At 47.9% G+C, this 27,379-nt stretch overlaps 1 protein-coding gene across 4 annotated transcripts in view; it reads left to right on the forward strand.

The window, feature by feature from the left end:
* LOC122874827 (zinc finger C3H1 domain-containing protein-like) overlaps positions 1-24,025 on the forward strand; it is a 28,350-nt gene extending 4,325 nt beyond the window's left edge. The window contains exons 4-35 of one of the 4 annotated variants that reach the window (XM_044193232.1): positions 32-458; positions 893-1,104; positions 1,660-1,783; positions 2,194-2,288; positions 2,887-3,078; positions 3,387-3,548; positions 3,821-3,958; positions 4,227-4,345; positions 4,503-4,652; positions 6,387-6,561; positions 7,152-7,280; positions 10,402-11,052; positions 11,419-11,528; positions 12,377-12,508; positions 12,597-12,718; positions 12,802-12,903; positions 12,993-13,121; positions 13,786-13,963; positions 14,061-14,247; positions 15,119-15,307; positions 16,897-17,134; positions 17,239-17,344; positions 17,540-17,738; positions 18,026-18,117; positions 18,229-18,333; positions 19,276-19,380; positions 20,675-20,837; positions 20,940-21,040; positions 21,405-21,506; positions 22,157-22,196; positions 22,555-22,617; positions 23,091-24,025. In XM_044193232.1, the coding sequence (XP_044049167.1) occupies positions 32-458; positions 893-1,104; positions 1,660-1,783; positions 2,194-2,288; positions 2,887-3,078; positions 3,387-3,548; positions 3,821-3,958; positions 4,227-4,345; positions 4,503-4,652; positions 6,387-6,561; positions 7,152-7,280; positions 10,402-11,052; positions 11,419-11,528; positions 12,377-12,508; positions 12,597-12,718; positions 12,802-12,903; positions 12,993-13,121; positions 13,786-13,963; positions 14,061-14,247; positions 15,119-15,307; positions 16,897-17,134; positions 17,239-17,344; positions 17,540-17,738; positions 18,026-18,117; positions 18,229-18,333; positions 19,276-19,380; positions 20,675-20,837; positions 20,940-21,040; positions 21,405-21,506; positions 22,157-22,196; positions 22,555-22,617; positions 23,091-23,225 (5,172 nt within the window). In that variant the 3' untranslated portion in view covers positions 23,226-24,025. Of the gene's footprint in view, positions 1-31; positions 459-892; positions 1,105-1,659; positions 1,784-2,193; positions 2,289-2,886; positions 3,079-3,386; positions 3,549-3,820; positions 3,959-4,226; positions 4,346-4,502; positions 4,653-6,386; positions 6,562-7,151; positions 7,281-10,401; positions 11,053-11,418; positions 11,529-12,376; positions 12,509-12,596; positions 12,719-12,801; positions 12,904-12,992; positions 13,122-13,785; positions 13,964-14,060; positions 14,248-15,118; positions 15,308-16,896; positions 17,135-17,238; positions 17,345-17,539; positions 17,739-18,022; positions 18,118-18,228; positions 18,334-19,275; positions 19,381-20,674; positions 20,838-20,939; positions 21,041-21,404; positions 21,507-22,156; positions 22,197-22,554; positions 22,618-23,090 lie in introns of all 4 variants that reach the window. The other 3 variants (XM_044193231.1, XM_044193233.1, XM_044193234.1) reach the window with 3 other exon arrangements.
* The last annotated feature ends 3,354 nt before the right edge of the window (positions 24,026-27,379 follow it).

The following is a 27,379-nucleotide window of genomic DNA, read 5'->3' on the forward strand; positions in this document are numbered from 1 at the left end:
GGTTTAACGGTCTGTGTCTTTTTCTGAGCAGCCGGCGGTGAAGGTGGAGGAGGAGGAGCTGTCGGAGCTGCAGCTGCGCCTCCTTGCGCTGCAGTCGGCCAGTAAGAAGTGGCAGCAGAAGGAGCAGCAGGTGATGAAGAAGAGCAAAGACCGGCTCACTAAAGCGGTCCAGGAGAAGAGCTCCAGCTCCGGAGCTGCTCCCGCCAGCAGGCAGAGAGTCACCACCAGGTCCGCCTCCTCCGCCGCCGCTGCTGCCGCTGCCGCCGCTGCTGCTGCTGCAGACCGGAACAGAACCAGGGCCAAACCTCTGGAGAGGGACCGAGACAGAACCAAGACCGGGCCAAGACCTCCAGACAGAGAGAGGCCCAAACCGAGTCCTAAACCTGGTCCCAAACCCCCACTGGAGCGAGTGAGAACTCCGGGAAAACCTCACATGTCCAAGAAGATGATCAGTCCAGGTGAGAAGGGTCAGTAGCTGCTGCTAGAGCTGAGCGGGCCTCATGTAGATGACCTCACAGGCCTGAGGCGGTCTGTCTCTCTGAGGCGGTCTGTCTCCCCGAGGCGGTCTGTCTCCCCGAGGCGGTCTGTCTCCCTGAGTCAGACTGGACGCGCAGGGTTCCTTAAACCGCCTGAAGCTGCTGGTGGCACAATGGCGGCGGGCTGACTGGTTGTGGACATTCATTGTTGTACTTTCAGGTGCAGCACAGGTGAGAGCCTGAAGGAATGAATGAATCCAGCTTGTCGACTGAACTTGGTCTTAATGTTGGTCTGATGAGAGCGAGACCGATGACTTCCTGAATGTGTATTTTTTTAGTTTTGTCCGCTTCAGTAGTCCTGCAGAGTCCGGAAACATGATTTGTGTTTGATGACGATGATCCGGCTCTTCTCTCAGGCTCGGCAGCTAAGCAGGCGTTCAGGAAGCAGCAGCTGAGGACGTGGAAGCTGCAGCAGCAGCGAGAGCAGGAGGAGAAACGCCGCCAGGAAGAGGAAGAACGACGCAAACGAGAGGACGAAATCCGTCGAATCCGAGATCTGTCCAACCAGGACGAGCAGTACAACCGCTTCATGAAGCTGGTGGGAGGAAAGACGAGGACGCGCAGCAAGGTAAGAGGCTGCTCGCCATCGCTCACTGATGTGTGTGTGGTTCCTCTTCAGTCCGTTCTGTCTCTTCCACTGTGAGGACAGATCCGCGCTACACAGTGTCTTCTTTATCAGGTCTCCTGCTGTCGCCTTCTCAACTCACTCCAGTGTTTGCTCAATAAAATGCAAGAAAACGTCCATCGGAATAGTGAAATTAAGAAACGCGACCCCGCTGCTTCACTAAACCGTCCGTTTTGTTGCTTTGATGTTTCTCTCATATCGAACGCGTCGCTGTGTTTTTACGTCGTGAATAAACAGAGCAGCACAGGACTCGACACATCGACTCTGTCCGATGCGTTTCAAATCTGCAGTTAGTTTATTGTTCATATTGAAAATGTTCCTACATCTTTAATATGAACAATCTTCTTCAATCTGAAGAGTTATTGACGTTAGGAGGCGGATATTAAACCGAATCCTGATGCAGACTCGGCGGTGGGAAACACCACAGAAGAAGAGCGGCAGGTCCGTTGCGTTGACGCTGAAGAACAAACCGTACTGAGGTGTTTCTGTGTTCTTTAGTCCAGGGATCAGGAACACAGGAAGTCTGCGGGTAAGCAGGGCCTGGACGCCTCGGGGAACCTCTACCAGTATGACAACTACGACGAGGTGGCGATGGACACGGACAGCGAGACCAGTTCACCAGGTGAGCAGGGAACCACCTGTCCTCGTTGTTGACATGGCTCCGATCAGCTGGAGATAATTACCGTTCATTCAGAAGTTCGTGTTACAGCTGCTGTGTGTGGGTGAAGACCCGTCACTCGAGTGCTGACTCTTCATCAGCTGATCAGTTACGCTCTGATTCAGATCAACATCATCATCAGGAGCTTCGGTAGCTGGTGAAGGTCGTTCAGTTTGATCAGACGTCTGAGTTATTTTAACTTCAGTTCCTCACAGACACAAACTCCGTCTCTAATAGAACATAATCAGCGTTTCATTCATTTCACATAGTTACTGTGTGGAGAGCTTCGCACCTCTTCATCATCTTCATCACAAACCGTCCACGGTCCCCACGCCGGTTCACACAGCCTGTTTTCTTGTGCTTTGTGTTCTCAGTCCCGTCTCCGACACGCGAGCCGCTGGCTGCGGACCATCCCGGATGTTTCCCTCAGGTGTCTCTTTACGTGACGGACTCTCATCAGTTTGGAATGGTACGCCCCCCACCTCACTCGCTTTGTGTTTATAATGTTAAATAAATAAATGTGATATTTACCGAGCTGTTCCCGAAGCTTCTCCGCTCACTGAAGAAGACTGTGGGATTCGGCCGACAGCTTGGGGAATAGCTAAGTAAGGGACCCTTGAGTGTTTCCGAGGTGAAGAATGTAAAAACGCAATAATAAGAAAAATATTAAAAACACTTCTGATTCTCTTCTCTAAAATGAAAAACCACGTATCTCCAAAACATCAGGTTTTCTTGAGCCAAGAAAAACAACCTGTTTGTGTTATTATCACACGATCAAATGGGTTTAATGATTTTAGTTCAGTAAGCACAGAACGATTGATCGTTTAGTTTATGTGACTAATTCAGAATCACTTAATAATAATAATAATAATGATAATAATAATAATCCAACAATGGGTTTTATTTGATCAGATTGATTCAACATTTGGATGTTTTCAGCTACAGATGCTTCAAAATACAATCAGAAGCGTCTGTTTTGCTGAAACGCACATTTTTCATTAGCGGTGATATTAAATATATGATATTGATATATTAAAGTCGGCTCGGCCTCTGTTTCTGTCTCTCAGGACTTCTCTCAGCCGTTCCTCTCCCCCGTGCTGTCCGGTGTTCCTCCCCCGCCTCCGCCTCTCCCCCCTCCCCCAGACGAGCTGGAGCCTCCTCCCAAACCTCCCTTCGCTGATGAGGAAGAGGAGGAGGAGATGCTGCTCAGGGAGACCTGTCTGATGTCTATGGCCAACAAGAGAGTGGCAGCGCCTGAGGTTCGTGTCTCTCTGCTGTCGCTCCATCGGCCCAATCGCAGTTTTATCAAATGAATTATGAACTAAACGCAGTCAGGATTCTCTCCTGTCATTCTTCTGTAGTGATGAAGCCAAAGTTTCATCTTAAAACTTGGTAGACGGGTGATTTCTGATTTCTCTTCAGCTTGTTTCAGTGTTTCTGCTCACCCGTCACAGCTCACAGCTGTGGACCGCTGATAACGTGATTATTATAACGTGACTGTGATTGGCTGTTGGTGGCGCTGTGTGATGTGTATGAATGTGAACAGATATGTTTCCTCTCTCTGTAGGAGAAGAGCTCCAGCGGTCCTCCGTCTCCCAGCTGTCCGCCTCCTGCAGGCGTCCAGCTGCCGACCAGAGGAAACCTGAGCACCGTCAGTCTGAACACGGTGTCTCAGTCCCGAAGCAACAAGTTCAGCAGAGGACATCACGCTCCCAGAGCTCCGCTGGTGGTAAGACCTCAGAGTCTGCAGGCTGAACTCTTCGTCTCTTTTAGATTTTATATACTTTAAATATTTTAAAGATGGTTTACCTCGGGCAGTCCCAGGTTGCTCCATTCATAAAACCTCAGCTGAAAACGCAGCTGAGAGCGACATGATGCAGTAACCAGCAGCAGCCACAGGCCGCCAGACTCACGAGGAGAATAAATGTGGTGGATAACAACTGCTCCAGGGTCAGTGGATTCACTCCTGTCTCACCTGTCTGTTGTTGTGTGTCCGTCCAGCTGCCCAGACACAAGTCAGTGGTGGTTTCTCTCAATGATTCAGACGACAGTGACTCTGACGTGGACACCTGCAGCTCCACACAGGCGGCGTTTGGAGGACTGGAGTTCATGATCAAAGAGGCCAGAAGGACCGTCGAGGTGGGTCCAACTTACTGCATCTGCTAAAAATAGTTGCTTCAAGTTGTAGGAAGTTAAACTCAAAAATATAATACTCCAACAAGCAAGTCTGACAACAGAAAGGCATGCATCTCCATGGCGCCTGTAAAACTAAGTTGGCCCACCAGTGAACAGCGCTGAACCAACTGTGCCACAGTTGGACCTCCTCGCTGACTCCTCCCCTGTTGTCTGGAGGAGAAACAGTGACTGAAGCGATCTGTTCTGACAGTGTGATACATCTCTTTTCCAGGCAGCGAAGCCTAAAGCAGCGTCAGGATCTGAGAAGGAGAACAACCCCGTCAGAACTCCTGAAGCTTTACCTGAAGCCAAGAAAGCTGAGTACCGCCTGCTCAAAGAGGAAATCGCCAGGTAAATAAGCCACTGTCATTACTACAAAGACCGACTGCAAACATGTTATGCAACAACAAGCAGAAACACAATGACTAGAAAACACGCTGTGAATATTCTGTGGATACATTTCTGATGTTTAAAAGACTCAAATGTAAAAAGCTTTGTCCTCTGGCAGCAGGGAGAAGCAGAAGATGTTGAAGGATCTCAGTCTGAGCCCTCGGAGCTTCACCTCACCTGCTGTCACTGATTCTGCGGTGGATTCATCCGGAAAATCAGCTGCAGAGCTGAAACTGACTGAAGCCGAGCAGAGACTCAACAAACAGAGGTGAGACCTTTGACACAGGGTGGACATATGAGCAGGTACATTCAGCAGCGTGTCGTACAGAGCGGCGGCGGCAGCGTGTCGTACAGAGCGCGGCGGCGGCAGCGTGTCGTACAGAGCGGCGGCCGCAGCACCGTGTCGTACAGAGCGGCGGCGGCAGCGTGTCGTACAGAGCGGCGGCAGCGTGTCGTACAGAGCGGCGGCGGCAGCAGCGTGTCGTACAGAGCGGCGGCGGCAGCGTGTCGTACAGAGCGGCGGCAGCGTGTCGTACAGAGCGGCGCAGCGTGTCGTACAGCAGAGCGGCGGCGGCAGCGTGTCGTACAGAGCGGCGGCAGCAGCAGCGTGTCGTACAGAGCGGCGGCAGCAGCGTGTCGTACAGAGCGGCGGCGGCGGCAGCGTGTCGTACAGAGCGGCGGCGGCAGCGTGTCGTACAGAGCGGCGGCAGCGTGTCGTACAGAGCGGCGGCAGCAGCAGCGCGCGTCGTACAGCGGCGGCAGCGTGTCGTACAGAGCGGCGGCAGCAGCAGCGTGTCGTACAGAGCGGCGGCGGCGCAGCAGTGTGTCGTACAGAGCGGCGGCAGCGTGTCGTACAGAGCGGCGCAGCAGCAGCGTGTCGTACAGAGCGGCGGCGGCAGCGTGTCGTACAGAGCGGCGGCAGCGTGTCGTACAGAGCGGCGGCAGCAGCAGCGTGTCGTACAGAGCGCGGCGGCAGCAGCGTGTCGTACAGAGCGGCGGCGGCAGCGTGTCGTACAGAGCGGCGGCAGCGTGTCGTACAGAGCGGCGGCAGCAGCGCGTCGCACAGAGCGGCGGCAGCAGCAGCGTGTCGTACAGAGCGGCGGCGGCAGCGTGTCGTACAGAGCGGCGGCGGCAGCGTCGTGCAAGGGCGGGTCGCACAGAGCGGCGCAGCAGTGTGTCGTGCGGCGGCGTGTCGTACAGAGCGGCGGCGGCAGCGCGTGTCGTACAGAGCGGCGGCAGCAGCGCGTCGTACAGAGCGGCGGCGGCGGCAGCGTGTCGGACAGAGCGGCGGCAGCGTGTCGTACAGAGCGGCGGCAGCAGCAGCGTGTGTCGTACAGAGCGGCGGCAGCAGCAGCGTGCCGTACAGAGCGGCGGCAGCAGCAGCGTGTCGTACAGAGCGGCGGCGGCAGCGTGTCGTACAGAGCGGCGGCGGCAGCATGTCGTACAGAGCGGCGGCGGGTCGTACAGCGGCGGCGGCAGCGTGTCGTACGAGCGCGGCGGCAGCATGTCGTGACAGAGCGGCGGCGCAGCATGTCGTACAGAGCGGCGGCGCAGTGTGTCGTACAGTGCGGCAGCGGGTCGTACAGAGCGGCGGCAGCAGTGTGTCGTACAGAGCGGCGGCGGCAGCAGTGTGTCGTACAGTGCGGCAGCGGGTCGTACAGAGCGGCGGCAGCAGTGTGTCGTACAGTGCAGCAGTGTGTCGTACAGAGCGGCGGCGGCAGCAGTGTGTCGTACAGAGCAGCAGCGGTCGTGTCGTAGAGCGCGCGGCGGCAGCAGTGTGTCGTACAGTGCGGCAGTGGGTCGTACAGAGCAGCAGCGGTCGCAGAGCGGCGCAGCAGTGTGTCGTCAGAGCGGCGGCGGCAGCGTGTCGTACAGAGCGGCGGCAGCAGTGTGTCGTACAGAGCGGCGGCAGCGTGTCGTACAGAGCGGCGGCAGCGTGTCGTACAGAGCGGCGGCGGCGGCAGCGTGTCGTACAGTGAATGAGTCTCCTTGTGTCACACAGAGAGCTGCTGCAGAGAGACGAGGCCGTCCTGAGACATCTGCTCCAGCAGGAGCTGAAGAAGAGAGAGTCTCTGAAGGCTGCTGAGGGGAAGGTGGCCAAACTGAGAGAGCAGCTGCAGGCTTCAGAGAAGATCGTCAGCGCAAACAAGACGCTCCTCAAGAAGCTCCAGGAACAGGTGGGACAACCGACACAAACCATGAAACTAGAGTCCACGTTCACATCTTGCATTATTGTCTTGGGGATTTTTTAGAAGCCAAACTCACAGTGTGTTTACTTGGTTTCTATCCCAAATGCTCAGTAGAAGTCTGGACTGAAATATAATTTTATTTGGACCCTGAACAAAAGTTTGATGCAGCCTGACCCATTCCTATCACATCACCTCACCTGTCATCTTTCAGATGCTAACAGCTGCATTTATTAAGCTGGTTGTCAGAGGGAGGAGCTCAGGATGAAAAGGTGAAAGGTTAAAAACTAGCTGGTGAAAACGTGCACAAGAAATCCTCGTTCGTTCTGTCTGAGAGAAACACCAGTGTGTGCAGCTTGTGCATGTCCACGTGATCAGGAAGAACGCGTGTTTGTGGTGGACCGCACACTCAACTCGTAGAAACATCATAATATATATAATATAACGACAAAGGGGAAAGATTTGATTTGTATTTTCCGTCACTTGTTTCCCTCCAGTGTGTGTTGCTCTGTGTTATTTGTGTTTATTGTTTTTAATGCGTTTGCACCTCTGTTGATTGTCTGACACTATTTTGGCATCAGGTGCATCGTGTTGAGCATCGGGTGTCCATAAAGAAGAGTCTGGCTGTCAGGTTGGAGCAGGAGCTGACTCAGGCTCAGCTGACTGTCGGCAGAGGCTCTAAACGCCGAACAGAGTCCAACCAGACGCTGGTGAGCAACACAACGCTTCAGTTATATATTACAACATATAATGTTCCTCTGCAGCTCTCTGTGTCCTGTGTGGTGAACTGCGTACTTTACTGTGTACTTTACTTTACTGCGTACTTTACTGTGTACTTTACTTTACTGCGTACTTTACTTTACTGCGTACTTTACTGCGTACTTTACTTTACTGCGTACTTTACTGTGTACTTTACTTTACTGCGTACTTTACTTTACTGCGTACTTTACTGTGTACTTTACTGCGTACTTTACTTTACTGCGTACTTTACTGTGTACTTTACTGCGTACTTTACTTTACTGCATACTTTACTGCGTACTTTACTTTACTGCGTACTTTACTGCGTACTTTACTTTACTGCGTACTTTACTGTGTACTTTACTGCGTACTTTACTTTACTGTGTACTTTACTGCGTACTTTACTGCGTACTTTACTTTACTGCGTACTTTACTGTGTACTTTACTGCGTACTTTACTGCGTACTTTACTGTGTACTTTACTGCGTACTTTACTTTACTGCGTACTTTACTGCGTACTTTACTTTACTGCATACTTTACTGCATACTTTACTGCGTACTTTACTGTGTACTTTACTGTGTACTTTGCTGTGTACTTTACTTTATTGCGTACTTTACTGCGTACTTTACTTTACTGTGTACTTTACTGTGTACTTTACTTTACTGCGCGTGCTTTACTCATGTGACTTTACTGTGTACTTTACTTTACTGCGTACTTTACTGTGTACTTTACTTTACTGCGTGCTTTACTGTGTACTTTACTTTACTGCGTGACTTTACACGTGCTTTATCATGCGTGACTTTATTGTGTACTTTACTGTGTACTTTACTTTACTGCGTGACTTTACTGTGTACTTTACTTTACTGCGTGCTTTACTGCAAACTTTACTGCATACTGTACTTTACTCGTGCTTTACTGCATACTTTACTTTATTGCGTACTTTACTGCAAACTTTACTGCATACTTTACTCATGTGACTTTACTGTGTACTTTACTGTGTACTTTGCTGTGTACTTTACTTTATTGCGTACTTTACTGCGTGACTTTACTTTACTGCGTACTTTACTGCGTACTTTACTTTACTGCGTACTTTACTGTGTACTTTACTTTACTGCGTACTTTACTTTACTGCGTACTTTACTGCGTACTTTACTTTACTGCGTACTTTACTGTGTACTTTACTGCGTACTTTACTTTACTGCATACTTTACTGTGTACTTTACTGCGTACTTTACTGCGTACTTTACTGTGTACTTTGCTGTGTACTTTACTTTATTGCGTACTTTACTGCGTACTTTACTTTACTGCGTACTTTACTGTGTACTTTACTGCGTACTTTACTTTACTGCATACTTTACTGCATACTTTACTGCGTACTTTACTGTGTACTTTACTGTGTACTTTGCTGTGTACTTTACTTTATTGCGTACTTTACTGCGTACTTTACTTTACTGTGTACTTTACTTTACTGCGTACTTTACTGCGTACTTTACTGTGTACTTTACTTTACTGCGTACTTTACTGTGTACTTTACTTTACTGCGTACTTTACCGCGTACTTTACTGCGTACTTTATTGTGTACTTTACTGTGTACTTTACTTTACTGCGTACTTTACTGTGTACTTTACTTTACTGCGTACTTTACTGCAAACTTTACTGCATACTGTACTTTACTGCGTACTTTACTGCATACTTTACTTTATTGCGTACTTTACTGCAAACTTTACTGCATACTTTACTGCGTACTTTACTTTATTGCGTACTTTATTGTGTACTTTACTGCAAACTTTACTGCATACTTTACTGCATAATGTACTTTACTGCATACTTTACTGCATACTTTACTTTATTGCGTACTTTATTGTGTACTTTACTGCAAACTTTACTGCATACTTTACTGCGTACTTTCCTGTGTACTTTACTGCGTACTTTACTGCGTACTTACCTGCATACTGTACTGCGTACTGTTCATTTCATTAGGGCTGCAGCTAACCACCATTTTCATTGTCGATTAACCGATTAACCGATTAACTGATTAACTGATTAACCGATTAATTGATTAACCGTTCAGTCTGTAAAATGGATAAATGTTCCCCGGATAACGAAGCGGCTCTGGTTTGAGGAAAGACGGCTGTTTATCTAAAATGCTGTTGTCCGGGGGAAACAACTTACTGAAGGGCCTTTTTATTCCGAACATAACGGAACAGACGTTAGATACCGGCCCCGGTACCGGGACGGGACGTCCCCGTACAACCGACACGGAAAGGAATTTAATGCGTTTTCGCCACTTTAACTTTATTACAGCATCTGATGTGTAAAACGGCATTTAAAAGATAATAATAAGTAAAAGTTAGCTAGATATTTGAGCTTTGTACCGCACGAAGCAGCGCTTTCCTGGTTAGCAAACGTTAGCTATTTGCTAACATTAGTTATCCGGCAGGTTACCTGTAGTGTTGTTACCTGTCGGGGTGTTTCAGTCAGACGACAACAAAGATAGAAGTTGAGTGTTGACTTTATTTTGGGTTTTAATTGTTAATTTAAACACGTATTATTTCCATATTCAGCAGCTAGCTTTAGCTTAATCGAGCAGCTGATGGAGCTAGCCAGCTAGCATTGTTTAGTAGCCAGGTCACATGATGCAGTAAAGAGGTACAGGGGCCTGAAGTTGCCCTCACACACATGCACAAGTCACTGCTGTCATGAAATAACTTTTACATTTATTGGACAAGAATTGTGGTAATTAAAGTGTTAAAAGTCTCCAGGTATGATCACAGTACAGATATTACAGACTGAAGTGAAGCTGCAGTTTGTAGTCTGGCAGTGTGATCATATACAAAGTCTGAGTTGAACACAACTGAACTTGGAGACTTCTGAGTAATCTGAATCTCTAATGGTACTTGCATTTATCTGTTTTACTGTTTCTGTTTACATGCACGTGTACAGGAGAAGGCTCTGAAACAGAAAACGCATGCTTGATCTTCTCAGATGATTCAGTCATGTTCAGTTGAAGTAAATGGGAGCCAGAGAGGACTATTTGCAGGACAGAAGTGTAACTTGAGGTGTGTGTGCGCTCCTTTCCTTTCCCCATCTCAGCCCAGTAAGGTGCAGCGAGTGGACGGAGCTCCCCGCGGATCAGAGCGTCACTTTGCGGAGCTGATCGCTCAGAAGCAGCGGCTGCAGCAGCTCGAGTCGGAGTACGCCCTCAAGATCCAGAAGCTGAAGGAAGCTCAGGCCCTGCGCAACAAAGGAGTCCCGCCAGACCTGCCCACAGAGCCCCCGGTCCGAGCCCCCACCCCTCCTGACCCTCAGACCCAGCTCCCACCTCCCTCCACCCCCTTCCCTCTGCCCCAGCCCTCCCTGCACGACCTCACCCAGGACAAACTCACCCTGGACAGTGAAGACGTCACCGAGGCCGACGAGCACGAATCAGAATCCGCACCTGCACCTGCACCTGCCGCCGCTGCCGCCGCTGCTAAAGGAACCCGCCGGCACTCCCTCCGTCAGTCCAGCAGCTCCTTCACCAAACCCAACCTGGAGCAGCTGAGCTCCACTCCAGCTAAAGACAACAGCACCGCCAAACCTGCTAAGACTTCACCCAGCTGCAAGCTGCCTGCGGAGATGTTTGCAGGGCTGGACGTGGACGCTCTGAAGCTGAGGTACCAGCAGCAGGCCCGGCTGGGGGAGCTGCTGCTGAGGGAGCTGCACAAAGTGGGGGAAAGTGTCGACAACCCCCCGGCTGGAAAGGTGATCAGCAGAACGTCAGAATATTTTTAGGTTGAAACTGCAACACTTTAAGAGTTTACGTGATCTCGCAGGATAACTGCAGGTCTTAAAGTCTTGACTTCGGTCTTAAAAGGTAAATTAAAGTCTTAAATGTAACTTTGTGAACGCTGCAGAAACCCTGTTCTGTGTTCAGCGCTTAAATCTTTTAGTTTTGTCGAAACAGACATGATGGTGTTTTTAAAAAATATTTTTACTGGTTTCAGAACAGATAATATTTTACTTTGTGTATTTGAAACAAGTTGTGTGTGGTGGAAAACATTAAAATGTATTTTTAACTTCTTGGTTTTTCCATATCCTGACCTTCGTCTTCATGATGTCACTGTGCAGGTGGTTTCAGTGGAGGTGGACGCAGCCACGAGCCAATCGGGGAGCGCAGAGCTGAAGCCGGTTCCCTTTGGATCATATCACAGCCCTCTGCTGGTCTTCAGATCATACAGGTAGACACCACATCAACACGCAGTACAGTTTCAAACAGGTTAGTGCTTCACAGCTGACTGACGGTACAACGGCACAAATACAAACCGTAGAACCACCGGAGACTACGGAGGCCCGGAGGAGTCACGCTGGGAGAGTTTTTTCTGAACTTGCGTTACTTCACGTCAAGTTCTATTGTAATATTTTTTGCGTTCCCCCGGATCCATAGGAACACGTAGTGTGTTGGTCCAGTTATAATTTTATATATATAATATAAAAAAAGATACAACAGAAAGGAGAGATGTTGTGACTTTTTACTTGATGCATTTGTGTCTCGCTCCTCCGTTGAAAAGGCAGCGCTGCGACAGTAACCGCCTCGGGCCGTGAGCTCGGCTGCAGCGGCTGTACTGTGACTCTTTACTGCTCCTGTTATATAATCAAGCTGCAGTCTGTCTCAGTATAGGCAGCTAGGCAGCCACATCTGGGGGGCGTCCACTCAGGCTGAGGTCACAGCCAGCGGCGGTTTACTACATAATACTGTCTCGTGATACAGCTCGGCCTTTCTCTAAACGGATTGCAAAGGAAAAGACTCCCAGCGTGACCCCGCGGGGCCTCCGTAGGAGACAAGGATTCAAGTTCAATAATAAAATAGATAAATGACAATAAGCATAAAATACATAATTGCAATAAAAACATATCAAACAAGAACTAAAGCTAAAAGTTGTTGTTCTGCTCTTTGGAACAACTGAAAGACTGAAAGCGTCCGAGCAGCTGAGGCTCCTGGTCCGTGAACAGCGTGTCAGAAGTCTTCAGATCAAAACCCAAACGGCAGCAGATTTCTGATGGATAGTCTTTGTGTTCCCTCTCTCAGGTTCAGTCCGTATTACAGGACCAAGGAGAAGCTATCACTGAGCTCTGTAACATACAGCAACACCATCGAACCTCGAAAGTGTTTCTGTCGCTTTGATCTCACGGGAACCTGCAATGATGACGACTGCCGATGGTGAGTGTGAGAACGTGTTGGTGAACTCTGCTCAGCCCGCTCAGCGTCCCCTTTATGGTTTTATATGTCGGGTCTCTCTGCACCGCAGGCAGCACATGAGAAACTGCACTTTGACTGGAAACCAACTTTTCCAGGATATCCTGTCGTACAGTCTGCCCCTGATTGGCTGCTCTGAGAGCAGCTCAGACGAGGACGTCAGCGCTGCTACAGGTGAAAAATCCATGTCCGTCAATTTGTTTTCTAAAAACACGGACATTTGGAACTAAACCATAACGGATTTTTCTGTTTTGTAGAAAAGTACATGAAGAAGCTGTTTGGCACAAACAAAGACCGAATGGGAATCGACCAGAAGGCCGTCCTCCTCGTCAGCAAAGTCAACGAAAGCAAGCGACACGGTCAGTGAGCTTTTCTTTAAACCCTCTCATCATCATCATCATCATCTTCAGCATGTGTCCAGACCTGTGAACTCTCTGTCCTTGTCCAGTCCCTCCCTTCACCACCTGTAAAGACATGAGGAGGTGGAGGCCGAAGCCGTCGGCGCAGAGCGGCTTCAGCCCAGAGGACGACAGCGAGGACGAGACAGCAGGTGGAAACCTGACGGCTGGGAGACACGGTGAGGAAGAGCTTCACTGACGAGACAGAAACATCTCGGGTTTTAGTTTGCATCTTCTTTTCCTCAGAGAGCAACGGGTTTAATGAGCCTGGCTGCGATTCTGAAGTCCCTGAAATCTCATGTACAGTCCACACAGAACATCACTCGTCATTTTCTCAAATGTCTGAATCCACCAAGAAGACGACGTTTACTTAATACAGCTAACGGGCAGAAAAAGCTAACGGAAGTCCAACTCTTCTGATTTCTATCAACCGAACGTGACATGAGCACAAAAACCACTTCAGGACCCAAAGTCTAAATATGCTAAAAAATACATTTTACTCAAAATTACTCAAAAAAACTTATTTTTAAATAGTTTGAATGTTTTTTAAACTAATTTCTTTGTGTTTATATGATGTGTTCATGTGCTTTGTTTTTAGCTTTTTGAGTAACCCGGTTGATCGGATTTCACAGCGTCCATGTTGAACAGAATTGGGAACGTTTGGCTTTCGAAGTATTGACATTGTGTTTGTTGATTTTGTACACAGTCTTACAGTCTCGCATGCTGTCAAACCCAGGCTTTTAATATAATGATAGCTACTATAAACCGTGCTCGGGGTTTATGGTTTGGTATGTGATGGTATGAAGATAATTTGCCCCCGCCTGCCGGTTTATCTTTGTGCAGATGACTGCTCCAGGACCAGCCTGTCTGCTCTGGATGTGTGCGTCACATCAGAGGACAAACGTTATTTTGTCAGTGAGACGGACGACATATCGAACCTGGAGACCAGCGTCCTGGAGAGCCCCCGAGACACTCAGCTGTGGATCAAACTAGCCTTCAAATACCTCAACCAGAATGAAACGTAAGTCGCCAAACATGGTGAGTTCTGTTCTTCACTCACTTCCTAACACAACTTCTCTTTTTAAGACGAGAACATGATGACGTGTGTTCGTCTGCAGGTCTGCAGCGGAGTGTTTGGAAGCCGCCTTGAACACGTTGTCTCGCGCTCTGGAAAGTAACTGTGATAACCCGGAGGTGTGGAGCCACTACCTGTCTCTGTTCTCCAGACGAGGCAGCAGGGAGGAGGTCCAGGAGATGTGCGAGATGGCCGTGGAGCACGCGCCCGACTACCGAGTGTGGTGGAACGTAAGTCCTCGTGTTTCTCCCGAAGGCTCGTGCTCTGAACGCCCGCCGTCCACGGGCTCCGGCCGAGTCTCGACTCTGTCGCTGTTTCGCTGGAAACAAAACGCAAGCACAAGTTTTTATTTCAGCCGCATTTATAATATCCTTTACAGTTGTGTTTAACAAGCATAATACCAGCGCTCAGTTTGATTACTGTACATGCTGTCTTTTATCTGAATGTCCTGAATATGGTGTGTAATGCAGCCTGCGTCCACATTAAATAAACACATCCTTCGCTCTCTGCCGTGGCTCTCCACACCGTCTGCATCGCAGCCTTCTGTGATCACACTCGTTTTAAAGGATAATGGAGGCGACCGCACAGCTGCTGTCATTAATCTGGGTTTATGTTGATTTGTCATAAAATAATGATTTGATCAGCTGCATGTCTCACTCCTCACCTTGTTTCCTATTTATTTTATTTACGGGGACAACGCACATTGATCGGCATCTCTGTAAATGTGCCAGTTTTAGCCAAAAGGCTCATTTTCAACTGTGGTTTGTTGGCCTGATGTCAAATTAGCCATTAAAGTAACAATAAAACACACAATATGTAAAATTAGAAATAGGAACATAACATAAAAGCCCATTACAGAAGACAGGTAGAACCAAACCAAAGGCCAAAACATGAGCCAGCTCAGTGTGGACGTGGTCTCAGACTGCACCACAACCAGGATTCAGCATTTGAGCCTTTTCATGGCTGAAAAGTACGAGACGATTAATGTTTTATTATTATTCTGAGGGTGAAAACTATGAAACAGCATTTTGACCCCTGTGGGACAGTAAAACAAACAGAAAGGCTTGAAGTCTCTGCGTGTTGATGCTTTTCTCTCGGCAGTATCTGAAGTTGGAGAGCTCGTTCGAGGGGAAAGACTACGTGTGTGATCGCCTGCTGCAGTTTCTCCTCGCTGAAGCGTCTCCTGGCGTCTCAGAGAAGCTGTCCTTCCAGCTGATGGAGGCTCTGCTCTACAGAGTCGACCTCAACCTGTTCACCGGCAGGATGGAGAGCGCTCTGGCCATTTTACAGGTGAAACATGGCACGAGTCCACCGCAAGAGATGGGCGCTGAAATGATGCGACTGTAGTTTTTTTGTTTCTGCTGAAAACACATTTAATTTGGCACTTTATGTTTGTGAAAATCTGAATGTCGGCGCTTTAATTCCAGGTGAGATGGAACTTGGTTTGAATCCCACTTGTTGTGTAGCAGTGGCGGTCGTGCACTCAGTGGTGCAGAACGAAGCACACAGTCGGCACATGGACACAGTTCGGCCCTCAGTAACGAGCTGGAGGCAGATTCAGGACTCACGAAGACTCTGACAGAAACAGCTTTAATCAGCTGTTTGCATATGTCCACACAGACCCCGTTACACGCTGTGGTTATTTAGAGCACCTGTGTCATCGATCCGTCACGTGGACCTGTAAGCCGTCATCAGCTGCCATTGCTCAGTCGTCAGCATTAAACGTCAGAAAGTAATAATTAGTGTAGTTTATAGACTTTCCAAGGTGCGCACAATAAAGAAATGAAAAGTTCATATAAACAAGGAAATGATGACGGCTCCGACGTAAATAACTGATGATAAATTATCACACAAAAAGAATGAATCAAATTAAAATAAAACATTTGTTTTTTAAAATGTCCCTGTCAGGTTTAGATTTACACGTGTAGCAGATTTATATCGGCCTGTCTCAGAAATATCGTATCGGCGTGTGTGTCCTCCGATATGAGCCGATATTTTCTTCTCAGTGTGTCGGACAGAAAGAAAGGCGTTAACGTAGTGGTGTCTCTACAAAGTTCATCCAGCAGAGGGCGCTGTCGCCGCAGTGGTGAGCAGCGTGACGAGAGAGAAGCAGCAGCTCCGCAGGCGGCGGCGCGCTGGCGGTTTGAGTCTGAGCGTCGACTTCACGCTCCGTTGCTGCCGCGGCGCCGGAGAGTCGGTAAATAACGCCAGGAGCCGTTTTTCCACCGAACGTTTCCAGCAGAGGCGCTGTTTCTCTCTCGGCAGCAGCGAACCCTGAGTTAATGTTAGTGAGCGTGAAGTGAAATATTGCTACAGACGACGTCCTGATTAGCGAGAAAAAAGCGTTTGTGATGAAATAAAGGTTCAGAATCGGAGCAGAGCTGCAGCCCGGATCCCAGAGAGACTACGTGGCTCAGCAGAGAGCAGCGTGGAACAGAACAGAGCACTTTTTGTACTTTAGTACAGTTTAGAGGTACTTTACTTTAGTATTTCCATTTTCTGCTACTGAACAGGACTGATGTTTCTTTAGCTTTTTATTATTTTTATTATTATTTACTTTCTCAGTGTTCATTTCTAGACTCGGTTGACAATGTACATGTTAAATTATTTAACACGTTAAAGAACATTTGAGTTAAATATTCTTGAATAAAGTTATTTGTTTGCAAAGGCACATCGGCGCACAATCCACAGAGCAAAGGTCTATTTTCACTCCAGCTCAAAAATTCACGACTGGCCGCCGTATCGCTCATCTGTGACTGTTTCCTCCCACATCGGCCGGCTCTGTAGTCTCTGTGCAGGTTGATGATAAATTTAAACTGGATCCCCTCTGAGATCAGATGATTGTCTAAAATAGATTTTGTTGTTTGATTCGTGTGCAGAACGGCTTGAAGTCAGCCCACGACAGGAGTATAGCTGAGCACCTGACAGCCGGCGACCGTGCGTTGCTCTGGCTCTCTTACATCCACCTGACGGAGTTCGACCGGCTGCCGTCCGACCTGTACGACCCGGCGGAGTCCGGTCCCTCCAGGCTGGTCAGCAGAGAGTCCTTCCTGCTGCCCTGGAGGACACCGCAGGACGTCAGCACGCCGCTTGACATCCTCATCGCTCTCTTTCGAGGTACAGAGACACATTTAATGTTTCATAGTGGATTTATTTCGAGGATTCGGATCTTCGTCTGGCACTGTAGTTCTTATCTTTTGTGACGGTGTTTCCCCCCTAAGATGCCATCCTTCAGTGCAGCGACGAGTCTCTGTCTCAGAGTGAGAGGACGCTCGCCTGTCTGCCTCTTCACACCAACCTCATCTTCCTCCACAAGCTGCTGGACAGGTGAGCTGCTGCTGCTCCGAGAGCAGGTCTGGGGTTGGACCTGTACGCCACAGAGTCTGACTTTGAAAGGCCATTCGCGTTAGAGTTTATAAAATGTGCAGCCTGTTGGATTAGTCGAGACTGTATGATGGTTTAGGACAGTTTATCTGTATCTCCGTGTGTCTCTGCTAAAGACGCCGTTGTGTGTCCCTGCAGGTTCGATGAGGGTGTCGCTCTGTGTGAGTCTCTGCTGGAGTTTTGTCCCGAGTCTTGCACTCTGCGAGACGCTCTGGCCGACCTCCACATCAGGAAAGGAAACGGCGATCGGGCGGTCAGCATGTGGCTTCACGCTCTGGCAGAGTGTCCCAACAACGCTGAGGTCTTCTATCACTCCTGCAAGTTCCTGATGGCTCAGGTGAGCTCAGGTGTTCACGGAGTCTCCCCCCCTCAGCAGGGAGGCTGGATGACGGGACGGATCTTCACACAGAGCACACTGTCCTCAGATGTAAATCAGTTCTCTAGAAGTCTAAATATGTTTCGCTGCTGAATTGAGACACAGTTACAGTCAGGGGTGGTCTGTTACTGACCTGCTGCGTGTCGACACAGTTACAGTCAGCAGGTTTCTGCAGTGCAAGTCAACACGCTGACTGTTGCTCAGTAAAACGACAGTTAGTTAAGTGTTGCTTTATTTCCTGACAGGAGAAGTCGAGTGCCATCGCTCCTCTGTTCAGAGGGTTCATCCTGTCTCTCTGTGAGGACGAACAGAGTCAGAAGAAACCTGTGGATGTGCTGCGGTACGTAGGTGGAGCTGTTGATTGAACGAGTGAACTGTGTGTCACTGTGATAAATGTTGAACCGTACTGAGGACTTGAGAGGAGTTGAAGTTTGTGGTTTTGTCCCGTCAGGCACATCCTTGGTTTTCCCACTGAGGAGCTCCTGAGAGGTCCGATCATCAGGGAGCTTCAGGAGCAGCTCAGTCAGCAGATGCCTTACCTCCATCTCATCCACTGGTGTGTGTTCATTTATTTACTGTGTGTTTAGAAGTTTCCCAACAGAACCGAAACAAACGGACGACATTTGATGGATGTTTTTATCTAAACCGCGCCTGGTGTGACGACCCCCCGCCCCGACCACGGTCCTGCAAAACAAAGGAAGCCAGCCAGCAGAAGACAGGGACACCTAGTGGACAGGAGGGGTCGTCACAACTCGTCGTAATGCAGAGGTTTCTAGCTGTGAGGCCTCCCCAGGGGGGAGAGGGAGAGTTGAAGGGGGGAGGAAGATAGGTGAGGCAAAGATACTGTGTGAGGCGAAAGGAAAGGTGCATGCAGGTGTAACAACAACAGGAAGTCAGTTCTTGTAGTCTGTCAGCAGGTGGAGCTGCAGCAGCGACTCACAGCTGATCATTTAGTAGTTCTTCTTCTCAGAGTCGTAACTCCGTCAGGTCTGAACTCTCAGACATGAAACTCACATCGAGTCGTTCAGTGTGACTCGCACTTATAGAGGACGTCATCGTCTCTGACGTCCGTCCAGAATAAACCTCCAGAAACCAGCTGAGACGCCAGAGAAGAAAGCGGCTGCAGAACCTGCCTGAGAATCCTGCTGTTTCTAAGTTTCCTTCAGTCTCGCAGTGATCCAGAGACAGCTGTCTGTCCGTCCACGGGTCCACTGCAGACAGGAGCTGCTGACTGCTGGTTCGGCTGCTCTGATGGGACAGTTTGACTGCATGTCAACACATACAGGCTGAAAACCCCGGAGATATCTATATCCCAAAACACTGACTCATTCTGTCCATTCAGCTTTATGATGGAAATATATTTGTATCTTTTGACCAAATCAGCACAAACACCCAAAGAAGTTGAAGAGACATGTGTACAGAACATAGCTTCTTCAGAGATGGCCTGTAACGTCTCTCAGGTTAACCTGTATTGAAACTGTGCTGGTTGTTGTTCCAGTTGCTGGCAGTGGCTGCACGGCTCTGTGGAGGACACGGTGGACGCCTTTGAGAGAGCGCTGGGTTCCGCCATGCAGCTGGAAGAGCTTCACAAACTCTGGATGGAGTGAGTGTCGCCTGCTGTGTATTTATCCATCGCAGTCCTTTGTAAAGCTCCCAGTGCAGTTTTCGAGTCTCTCACCAGAACTCCATAGTGTTCACATATTGATATCTGCTGATACAAAGCTGATCACATACTTATATCAACCTCAATGATACAGCTGCACCATGACTCAGACTACAACCTGAACACGAGATCACATGCAGCTCAGAATATGTAGTAAAACTAGTTCTCTATGCAGCAGCAGGTTTGTAATGTTGATCAGATGCTGAATCACGAGCGTCCTGATCCAAAACTATTCACTTGATCGGCTTATATTATTGATCTGATGTGACTGAAGGTTTAACTGGAGGATGTGACTCCTGAAACTGACCTGAGACCAGCTGTTGGCTTTATGAGAGACGACGTCTCACTCTGTTGGACTACAGAAACTCTCTGTTGTACATCGGTGCTGCAGAGCGGAGCGTCCTCCCTCACAGAGGATCTCTGGTCGAGTTCAGACTCACGAACCAACAACAGACAGGTTTACTTCTGTTCGGCCGTCACGTTTCTCAGAGTGGACATTAATCAGCGACTGATGATGATGATGATGATAATAAAACTTTATTTATAGAGCACTTATCAAAACAAAGTACAAAGTGCTTCACAACAAGAGAAATAAAATAAACAGTTCAGGTAAAATCAGGATCTGCTTTCAGATAAAAATGTGTTTTGAGACGAGACTTAAACGAAGACTCTGACTCAGACAGCCTGATGTCTTCGGGCAGGTTGTTCCAGAGCCTCGGGGCCCTGATGGCCAAAGCTCTGTCCCCCTTAGTTTCCATCCTGGACTCGGGAACAGACAGGAGACCCCTGCCCGAAGATCTCAGACTACGTGAAGGTTCATAAGGGATTACAAGGTCTAAAATATAATCTGGGGCCAGGCCTTAAAAGTAACCAACAAGATCTTAAAATCAGTCCTGAAACCAACAGGGAGCCGATGTAAAGAGGCTGAACCAGGTGTGATGTGGTCGCACCTCTGGGTCCTGGTTTACAGCCGAGCAGCTGAGTCCTGTACAGTCTGCAGTCTGTCAGAGTTTTTAGATTAAGACGAGTGAACAGGCCGTTACAGTGATCGAGGCGTGAGGAGATAAAAGCACGTACAACAGTTTCTGCGTCAGTAAGATTTAGAATAGATCTGAGCTGCAGCCGGAGACGTTCGTTCTAACCGGTGGAAGTGACGTCAGCGGCGGCCGAACGTGAGAAGCTGCTTCCTGACATGACGGCAGACAGAGAGAACAGACTGTGTGTGTTTCTGCAGTTACCTGGAGTTCAGCAGCAGTCAGCGGGCCCGCGGTCCGGCCAGCAGTCAGTCCAAACTGTTCTCAGATCTGGTCCAGCGCTGTCTGAGCACCGTCCCGTCGCGACTGGAGGTTCCCTTCAACCCGGCGGCGTTCTGGAGCTGCTACAGCTTCCACAACAAGGCAAGACTCCGCCTTCATCTTGCTGTCCGGCCGAGCCGTCGCAGGTCAGAGTTCAGCTGTTCGAGGCTCCTGGAAATGAGTCTTTGTTTGTTGGCTCTTCAGGTGGTGACTCTTTACCTGAGCTGTCTGCCGCAGTCCCAGCATGCACTGGTCCTGGAGAGACTGAGATACGCCATGCCCAACAACACTGAACTGGGCCTGAGGTACACACACACACACACACACAGTCGTGTTTCTGTCACTTTTGGGGACATTGCATTGACTTACATTCATTCTCTGGAGTCTGACCCTTAAACCTTCCCCCTGTAGTTTAACGATTTACCTTATGGACACACACACACACACACTCTAACTCCAGCTGTTGTGTCGTCGTGTCCCGGTTCTGGTAAATGTGTTTGACTTGATCAGAGCCTCTGAGCAGGTGTTGCTCCTGTCAGTCTGTGTGGAGGGAGCCGGTGCCCGCCTGCAGCAGCTGCGACCGGGAGGCCAGCTGGCGGTCTCATGCTGCTGTTATCGGTGCTTTCTGAGTTGAGTTGTTGGCGTCAGTGCTGATGTGTTGCTGCACAGGTTGCTGCATCAGGAGTGGCGGGACGGAAACATCGAGCACCTGAAGTTCCAGGCCCGGATGTTGAGCAGTAACTCTCCGAGGTGTTTGGCCAACTGGAAAATGTAAGAAAAAACGCCGAACTGCTAAACAAGTCGAAAGAAACGTGTGAAGTGATGAAAGTAGAAAGCTGTGAGCGTTTCGACAGTAAGTCTGCTGATATTCTGATTGTCAACAAATCCCATTAAAGACGTCACGAGTTTTAATGTTGACTCACAGCTGATGCGTCTTCCTCCTCTGAGCTCCACTGCTGTTATTAAAACACATCTCTGCTGCACCTTCATCACCGCGAACACACACACTGTAGTTTGTTCTGCCTCCGCCCCACACACACCGTCCTGCTGCCCCAAACACTCACTACAGCACCACATGTGGATTCATCCACCGCTGGAAATAGTCCCCAACAGATGCTCTGTTTCCTCCTGTTGGTCTGATAAAAACTACAAAACTACTGAGCCTTTTTAAACAGGAAACTATATATTTAAAGGTTTACGTCTTCAGCAGGAACCAATGGGCTCGCAGCTGAGAGCCGCAGACAGGAAGTCAGACGGTACAGAGAGACGCACTGACGTGTTGCTGGTTTGAGTCCGAACATGGGATTTGTTGATGATTAGACAAACAGAGAATAATGTTATCCAGTAAAAAGAGATAAAATGTGTTGAGCTGGTTTTTCCAGCCGTGCAGCTGACGGCCTGTTTGTGGTGTTTCTCGGCAGAGCGATAGCTGTGGAGAGAGAGCTAAAGGAGCGATCTGAGGTGAGTTAGTGATGGAGGACACGTGAAATCAACTACCTGATAAATGCAGAAGTTGAAAACAGGTTTCCATTTCCTGTAAAAATGATCTCTAAATGTTTGCGGTTTGGCTGAAGTCTGAAATAGTTTTTCTGATGGTGATGATCATTTCATCTGACTGAATCTGATTTCTTCCTCTGCAGGTTTTATATCACCAGTAATGTGTAAAGTGGCTGTTTAGCTTGTTGTTTGTACAATTACAACACGACTGACTTCATTCCACGCTTAGTTTTTCTGTCTGCGCTGAACTGACACAATGCTCCGGCGTCTGGTGTGTGTTTCTCCCCCCTCCCTCTTTTATTTTATGTTATTTCTTTTATAGGTGCGACTTCTCTATCAGCAGGCTCTGCAAAACCTTCCACTGTGTGCTGCCCTGTGGAAAGATGTAATTTCTCCCCTTCAGTTTCTCTTTAACACTCATGACATGCAAACACACAACACACAGATGGCCCCCGCTTCATGTGTCTCAGGCCCGACGACCTAACGCTCAAAATGTCAGTTCGCTCGCTCGGAGCCGGCTCTGGAGGAGGTTTGAGACGTATTCTAGTCACGTGATGCTGAAAAGGAAGAAACAAACGTAGTCCTTCCTCCATCCGGCCGTAACTACGTCAGTGAAGCTGTACTGTGATCAGTAAACGGGACACGTTGACAGCACAACCCAATAACTAAGCATGGATCAAACACTTCCTGTTTGGTTTATCGCCACAGTGTGAACTAAAGAGTCATCGGAGGCACCTGAAGTGACCTGAGGCCTTTGTGTTGTTTACATCACACCTGTATACACACATGTCCACCTGCTGCCCCTCCCCCGCCCTCACCTCTTGTCTCTCTCTGTCTCCCCCCTCCCCGTCTCTGCAGCGCCTGCTGTTTGAAGCAGCTGAAGGAGGTCAGACAGACAGACTGAGGAGGCTGGTGGACAGGTGTCAGCAGGTGGGAGTGAGTCTCAGTGAGCGGCTCAGTTTAGCGACTCGAGATCAGACAGAAGATCAGTGACGTCGTCAGCTGCAACAATAAACTCAGATTCATTCAGAATAATTAAACCGATCAGATGTAGGTGATTGAGTGAAAGCAGACAGATGAGACGAGGTAAGACAGACGCCCCCCCCCCCACCTCCTCCAGGACACCACGAGCTCCCTCGAATGTCCAAAAGTGTCTGGAGCTGCTTAAATCACATCATGTACGTAAGTATCGACCTGCTGAGTGCCACAGTGTTGCCTTTATCCTGTTTTTAATTCATGTCCTCCCCCTTTTGTTTCTGTCACTTTTCATTTGGATTTCATTTCCTCCCTTTTTATTTTGAATTTACCTGAGGGGGGGCTGTGGGGGGTTGTGGTTGGGACGGACCGTGACATCTCACTGTGGTGTTTGACCCCCCGTGTGTGTTTTTAAAGGATGTCCCCCCTCCTGTAGTGACGATGCAACATCTGCACGTTGTCTTTTCTTTGTCTCCTGAGGAAAAACAAGACTTTTATTTTGTTACGAGATCAAACAAAAACAAAAGCAGACAAACTGTTCCTGAGCTCGGCCGCCGCCTCTTTAGTATTTTCTATTTGGCTTCGTCCGGTCTGAGTGTGTGAGAGAGACTGCCACAGAGACTGATCCACCTCCAGACCAGCACCGCTGTTAGAGACAGTCAGGACCTCATGTGCAATTTGTCTCTTTTTTCTTTTTGTCAAAATTCTACCATATAATGATTAAAGAGTATTAGCGAGCAGAGGAGAAGACGTCCTTCCACTGTTGTTTTTTTATGTTGGATTTAAATGTTATTAAATTATTTTCTAAAGATAAAAAAGTGTCTCCTGAGTTTTTATTGTCGTCATGTTGATCTGTTGATTGTTTCTTCCGTTAATAGATTCATTCTTCAGAAACACATCTGAGACTGATAAAAGATTTAAATATATGTTGATTATTAAATTGTTTCAGCAATACTTAATATTTATTAGAAGATGTGACATGTTGGTGCTGTCGGCAGTGACCAATCAGGTGAAAAGTAAAACTCCTGCATTCAAAATGTCGAGTAAATTAACTTAAAGTGATATTTTCTCGCTGGATCATTAGAAGTGAAGTATTAATATGTGAGCGGCACTTTCTGCTGGAGCTGATTATAAACTACTTCATATAGTGGAGCCTACTTCATATCACTAACATTATAAACGTGTCTTATGTAAATACTTGTTCTTTAAAGCAGCTACTAACTAAAGCTAAATGCAGCGGAGTAGAAAGTAGCATAAACCTCCACATTGTACTTGAGTAAATGTACTTTGTTACTTTCCACCGCTGTGACGCATTCATGAGCGTCCGGTTCTTTTCCTGGTTTCTGCCTGACGACACGTGACGCTTGTCGGTGACTTCAGTGAGAAACGTGACGTCTAACCAGACGACGCTGACGTCAGAGCAGCTGAGTGTTACACAGCTAGTTCAGCTGAGGTGCAGGAGGGATGTCTGTTCATCGTATTTAATAAAAATAATAGTTTGTGTCTGAGACTCTGAAGTACGTCGCCTCCTCCTCTTCCTCACTGAAGAGTCTCCGAAGGTGTTGTCCTGCAGGGACGTCCAGGTGCTAAAAATACTCACCTTCATCAGCTGTTACAGTTTGTCCATCTCCCATTCACTTCAACGGACTTCTGTCCTGTTCTGCTGTGAACTTCATCATGTCCGAGGTGGGAGACGCGCACAGCAGGAAACTCGGCTCATAAATGCAAAACATTAGAAACACCTGTCGGTATAAAGCGCTGGAACAAGTTCTCACATCCTTTATTTTTACTTTTACTGTAGTAGTCTAAAAAAACTCCATTACAAGTAAAAGTCCTGGATTCTAAACGTTACTTCAGTAAAAGTGCAGAAGTATTATCAGCAAAATGTACTTCAAGCATCAAAAGTAAAAGCACTCATTATGCAGAACGGCTCCTTTAAAAAGGTATATACAGTAGAATATATTATTCTATGTATGTGTATATATACACATACACATATTTATATGTGTATACATATACATACATATATACACATACACACATATATACACACGTGTGGAAAAAGTGTTTGCCTTCCTGAGTTCTTATTGTTTTGCATGTTTGTCACTTAAATGTTTCAGATCATCAAACAAATGTAAATATTAGTCAAAGATAACACAAGTAAACACAAAATGCAGTTTTTAAATGAAGGTTGTTATTATTAAGGGAAAGCAAAATCCAAACCTACATGGCCCTGTGTGAAATAGTGATCGCCCCCTAAACCTAATACCTGGTTGCTCCACCCATAGCAGCAACAACTGCAATCAAGCGCTTGCGATAACTTGCAGTGAGTCTTTTACAGCGCTGTGGAGGAGTTTTGGCCCACTCATCTTTGCAGAATTGTTGTAATTCAGCCACATTGGAGGGTTTTCGAGCATGAACTGCCTTTTTAAGGTCACGCCACAGCATCTCAATAGGATTCAGGTCAGGACTCTGACTAGGCCGCTCCAAAGTCTTCATTTTGTTCTTCTTCAGCCATTCAGAGGTGGACTTGCTGGTGTGTTTTGGATCATTGTCCTGCTGCAGAACCCAAGTTCGCTTCAGCTTGAGGTCACGAACAGATGGCCGGACGTTCTCCTTCAGGAGTTTTTGGTAGACGGCAGAATTCATGGTTCCATTTATCACAGCAAGTCTTCCAGGTCCTGAAGCAGCAAAACAGCCTCAGACCATCACACTACCACCACCATGTTTTACTGTCGGTATGATGTTCTTTTTCTGAAATGCGGTGTTACTTTTACACCAGATGTAATGGGACACACACCTTCCAAAAAGCTCAACTTTTGTCTCATCAGTATTTTCCCAAAAGTCTTGGGGATCATCAAGACGTTTTCTGGCAAAAATGAGACGAGCCTTAATGTTCTTTTTGCTCAGCAGTGGTTTTTGTCTTGAACTCTGCCATGCAGGCCATTTTTGCCCAGTCTCTTTCTTATGGTGGAGTCATGAACACTGACCTTAACTGAGGCAAGTGAGGCCTGCAGATCTTTGGATGTTGTTGTGGGGTCTTTCGTGACCTCTTGGATGAGTCACATCACATGAGGGTGGGGGAGGGGCAGCAGGTGGACGTGTGTATACAGGTGTGATGTAAACAACACAAAGGCCTCAGGTCACTTCAGGTGCCTCCGATGACTCTTTAGTTCACACTGTGGCGATAAACCAAACAGGAAGTGTTTGATCCATGCTTAGTTATTGGGTCGTGCTGTCAACGTGTCCCGTTTGCTGATCACAGTACAGCTTCAGTGACGTAGTTACGGCCGGATGGAGGAAGGACTACGTTTGTTTCTTCCTTTTCAGCTGGTCGGCCGGCCACTCCTGGGAAGGTTCACCACTGTTCCATGTTTTTTCGCCATTTGTGGATAATGGCTCTCACTGTGGTTCGCTGGCGTCCCAAAGCTTTAGAAATGGCTTTATAACCTTTTCCAGATTAGATCTCAATTACTTTCTTTCTCATTTGTTCCTGAATTTCTCTGGATCTCGGCATGATGTCTAGCTTATGAAGATCTTTTGGTCTACCTCACTTTGTCAGGCAGGTCCTGTTTAAGTGATTTCTTGATTGAGAACAGGTGTGGCAGTAATCAGGCCTGGGTGTGGCTAACTGAAGGAGACTCACATTTATCAGCTCGTCTCTTTTCCGTTTGAACCTCAAACTATAAAAGGGAGGAGGACGTGACCCCCATCCCAGTGGAAATTAGGAAATTACACCCTTGTTTGTGGCTGCATTCCAGTTAGCTTTAGCTGCCCGCTGGCTCACTGTTATGCAGGGCCGGCTCTAGACAACAGGGGGCCCTAGGCAAGATTTCCTTTGGGGGCCCTCCTTACTTTGCCTGGAGCCGAGAACTCTGAAATAAAACTATAAACTATCAGTTCCTCTACCTGCCTGTCTGCCTGTCTGTCTCTCTGTCAATTCACTTCACTTCACTTCAGTAGAGCTTTATTGGCATCATGGGAAACAGACGTTAACGTTGACAAAGCAAGTGTGAAATAACAGAAACAGAAGATATTAAAATATATACAGAGAAGTCAGATAATATAAAAAAATGTAGACTTGCAGTTAAAAATACAAATAAGTAAAAACTACATAAACACAACAACTTTCTTTTTAATGAATGTGTGTGTGTGTGTGCACCAGGATTGTC

Source organism: Siniperca chuatsi, linkage group LG4, assembly GCF_020085105.1.
Source record: "Siniperca chuatsi isolate FFG_IHB_CAS linkage group LG4, ASM2008510v1, whole genome shotgun sequence".
Lineage (NCBI taxonomy): Eukaryota > Metazoa > Chordata > Actinopteri > Centrarchiformes > Sinipercidae > Siniperca > Siniperca chuatsi.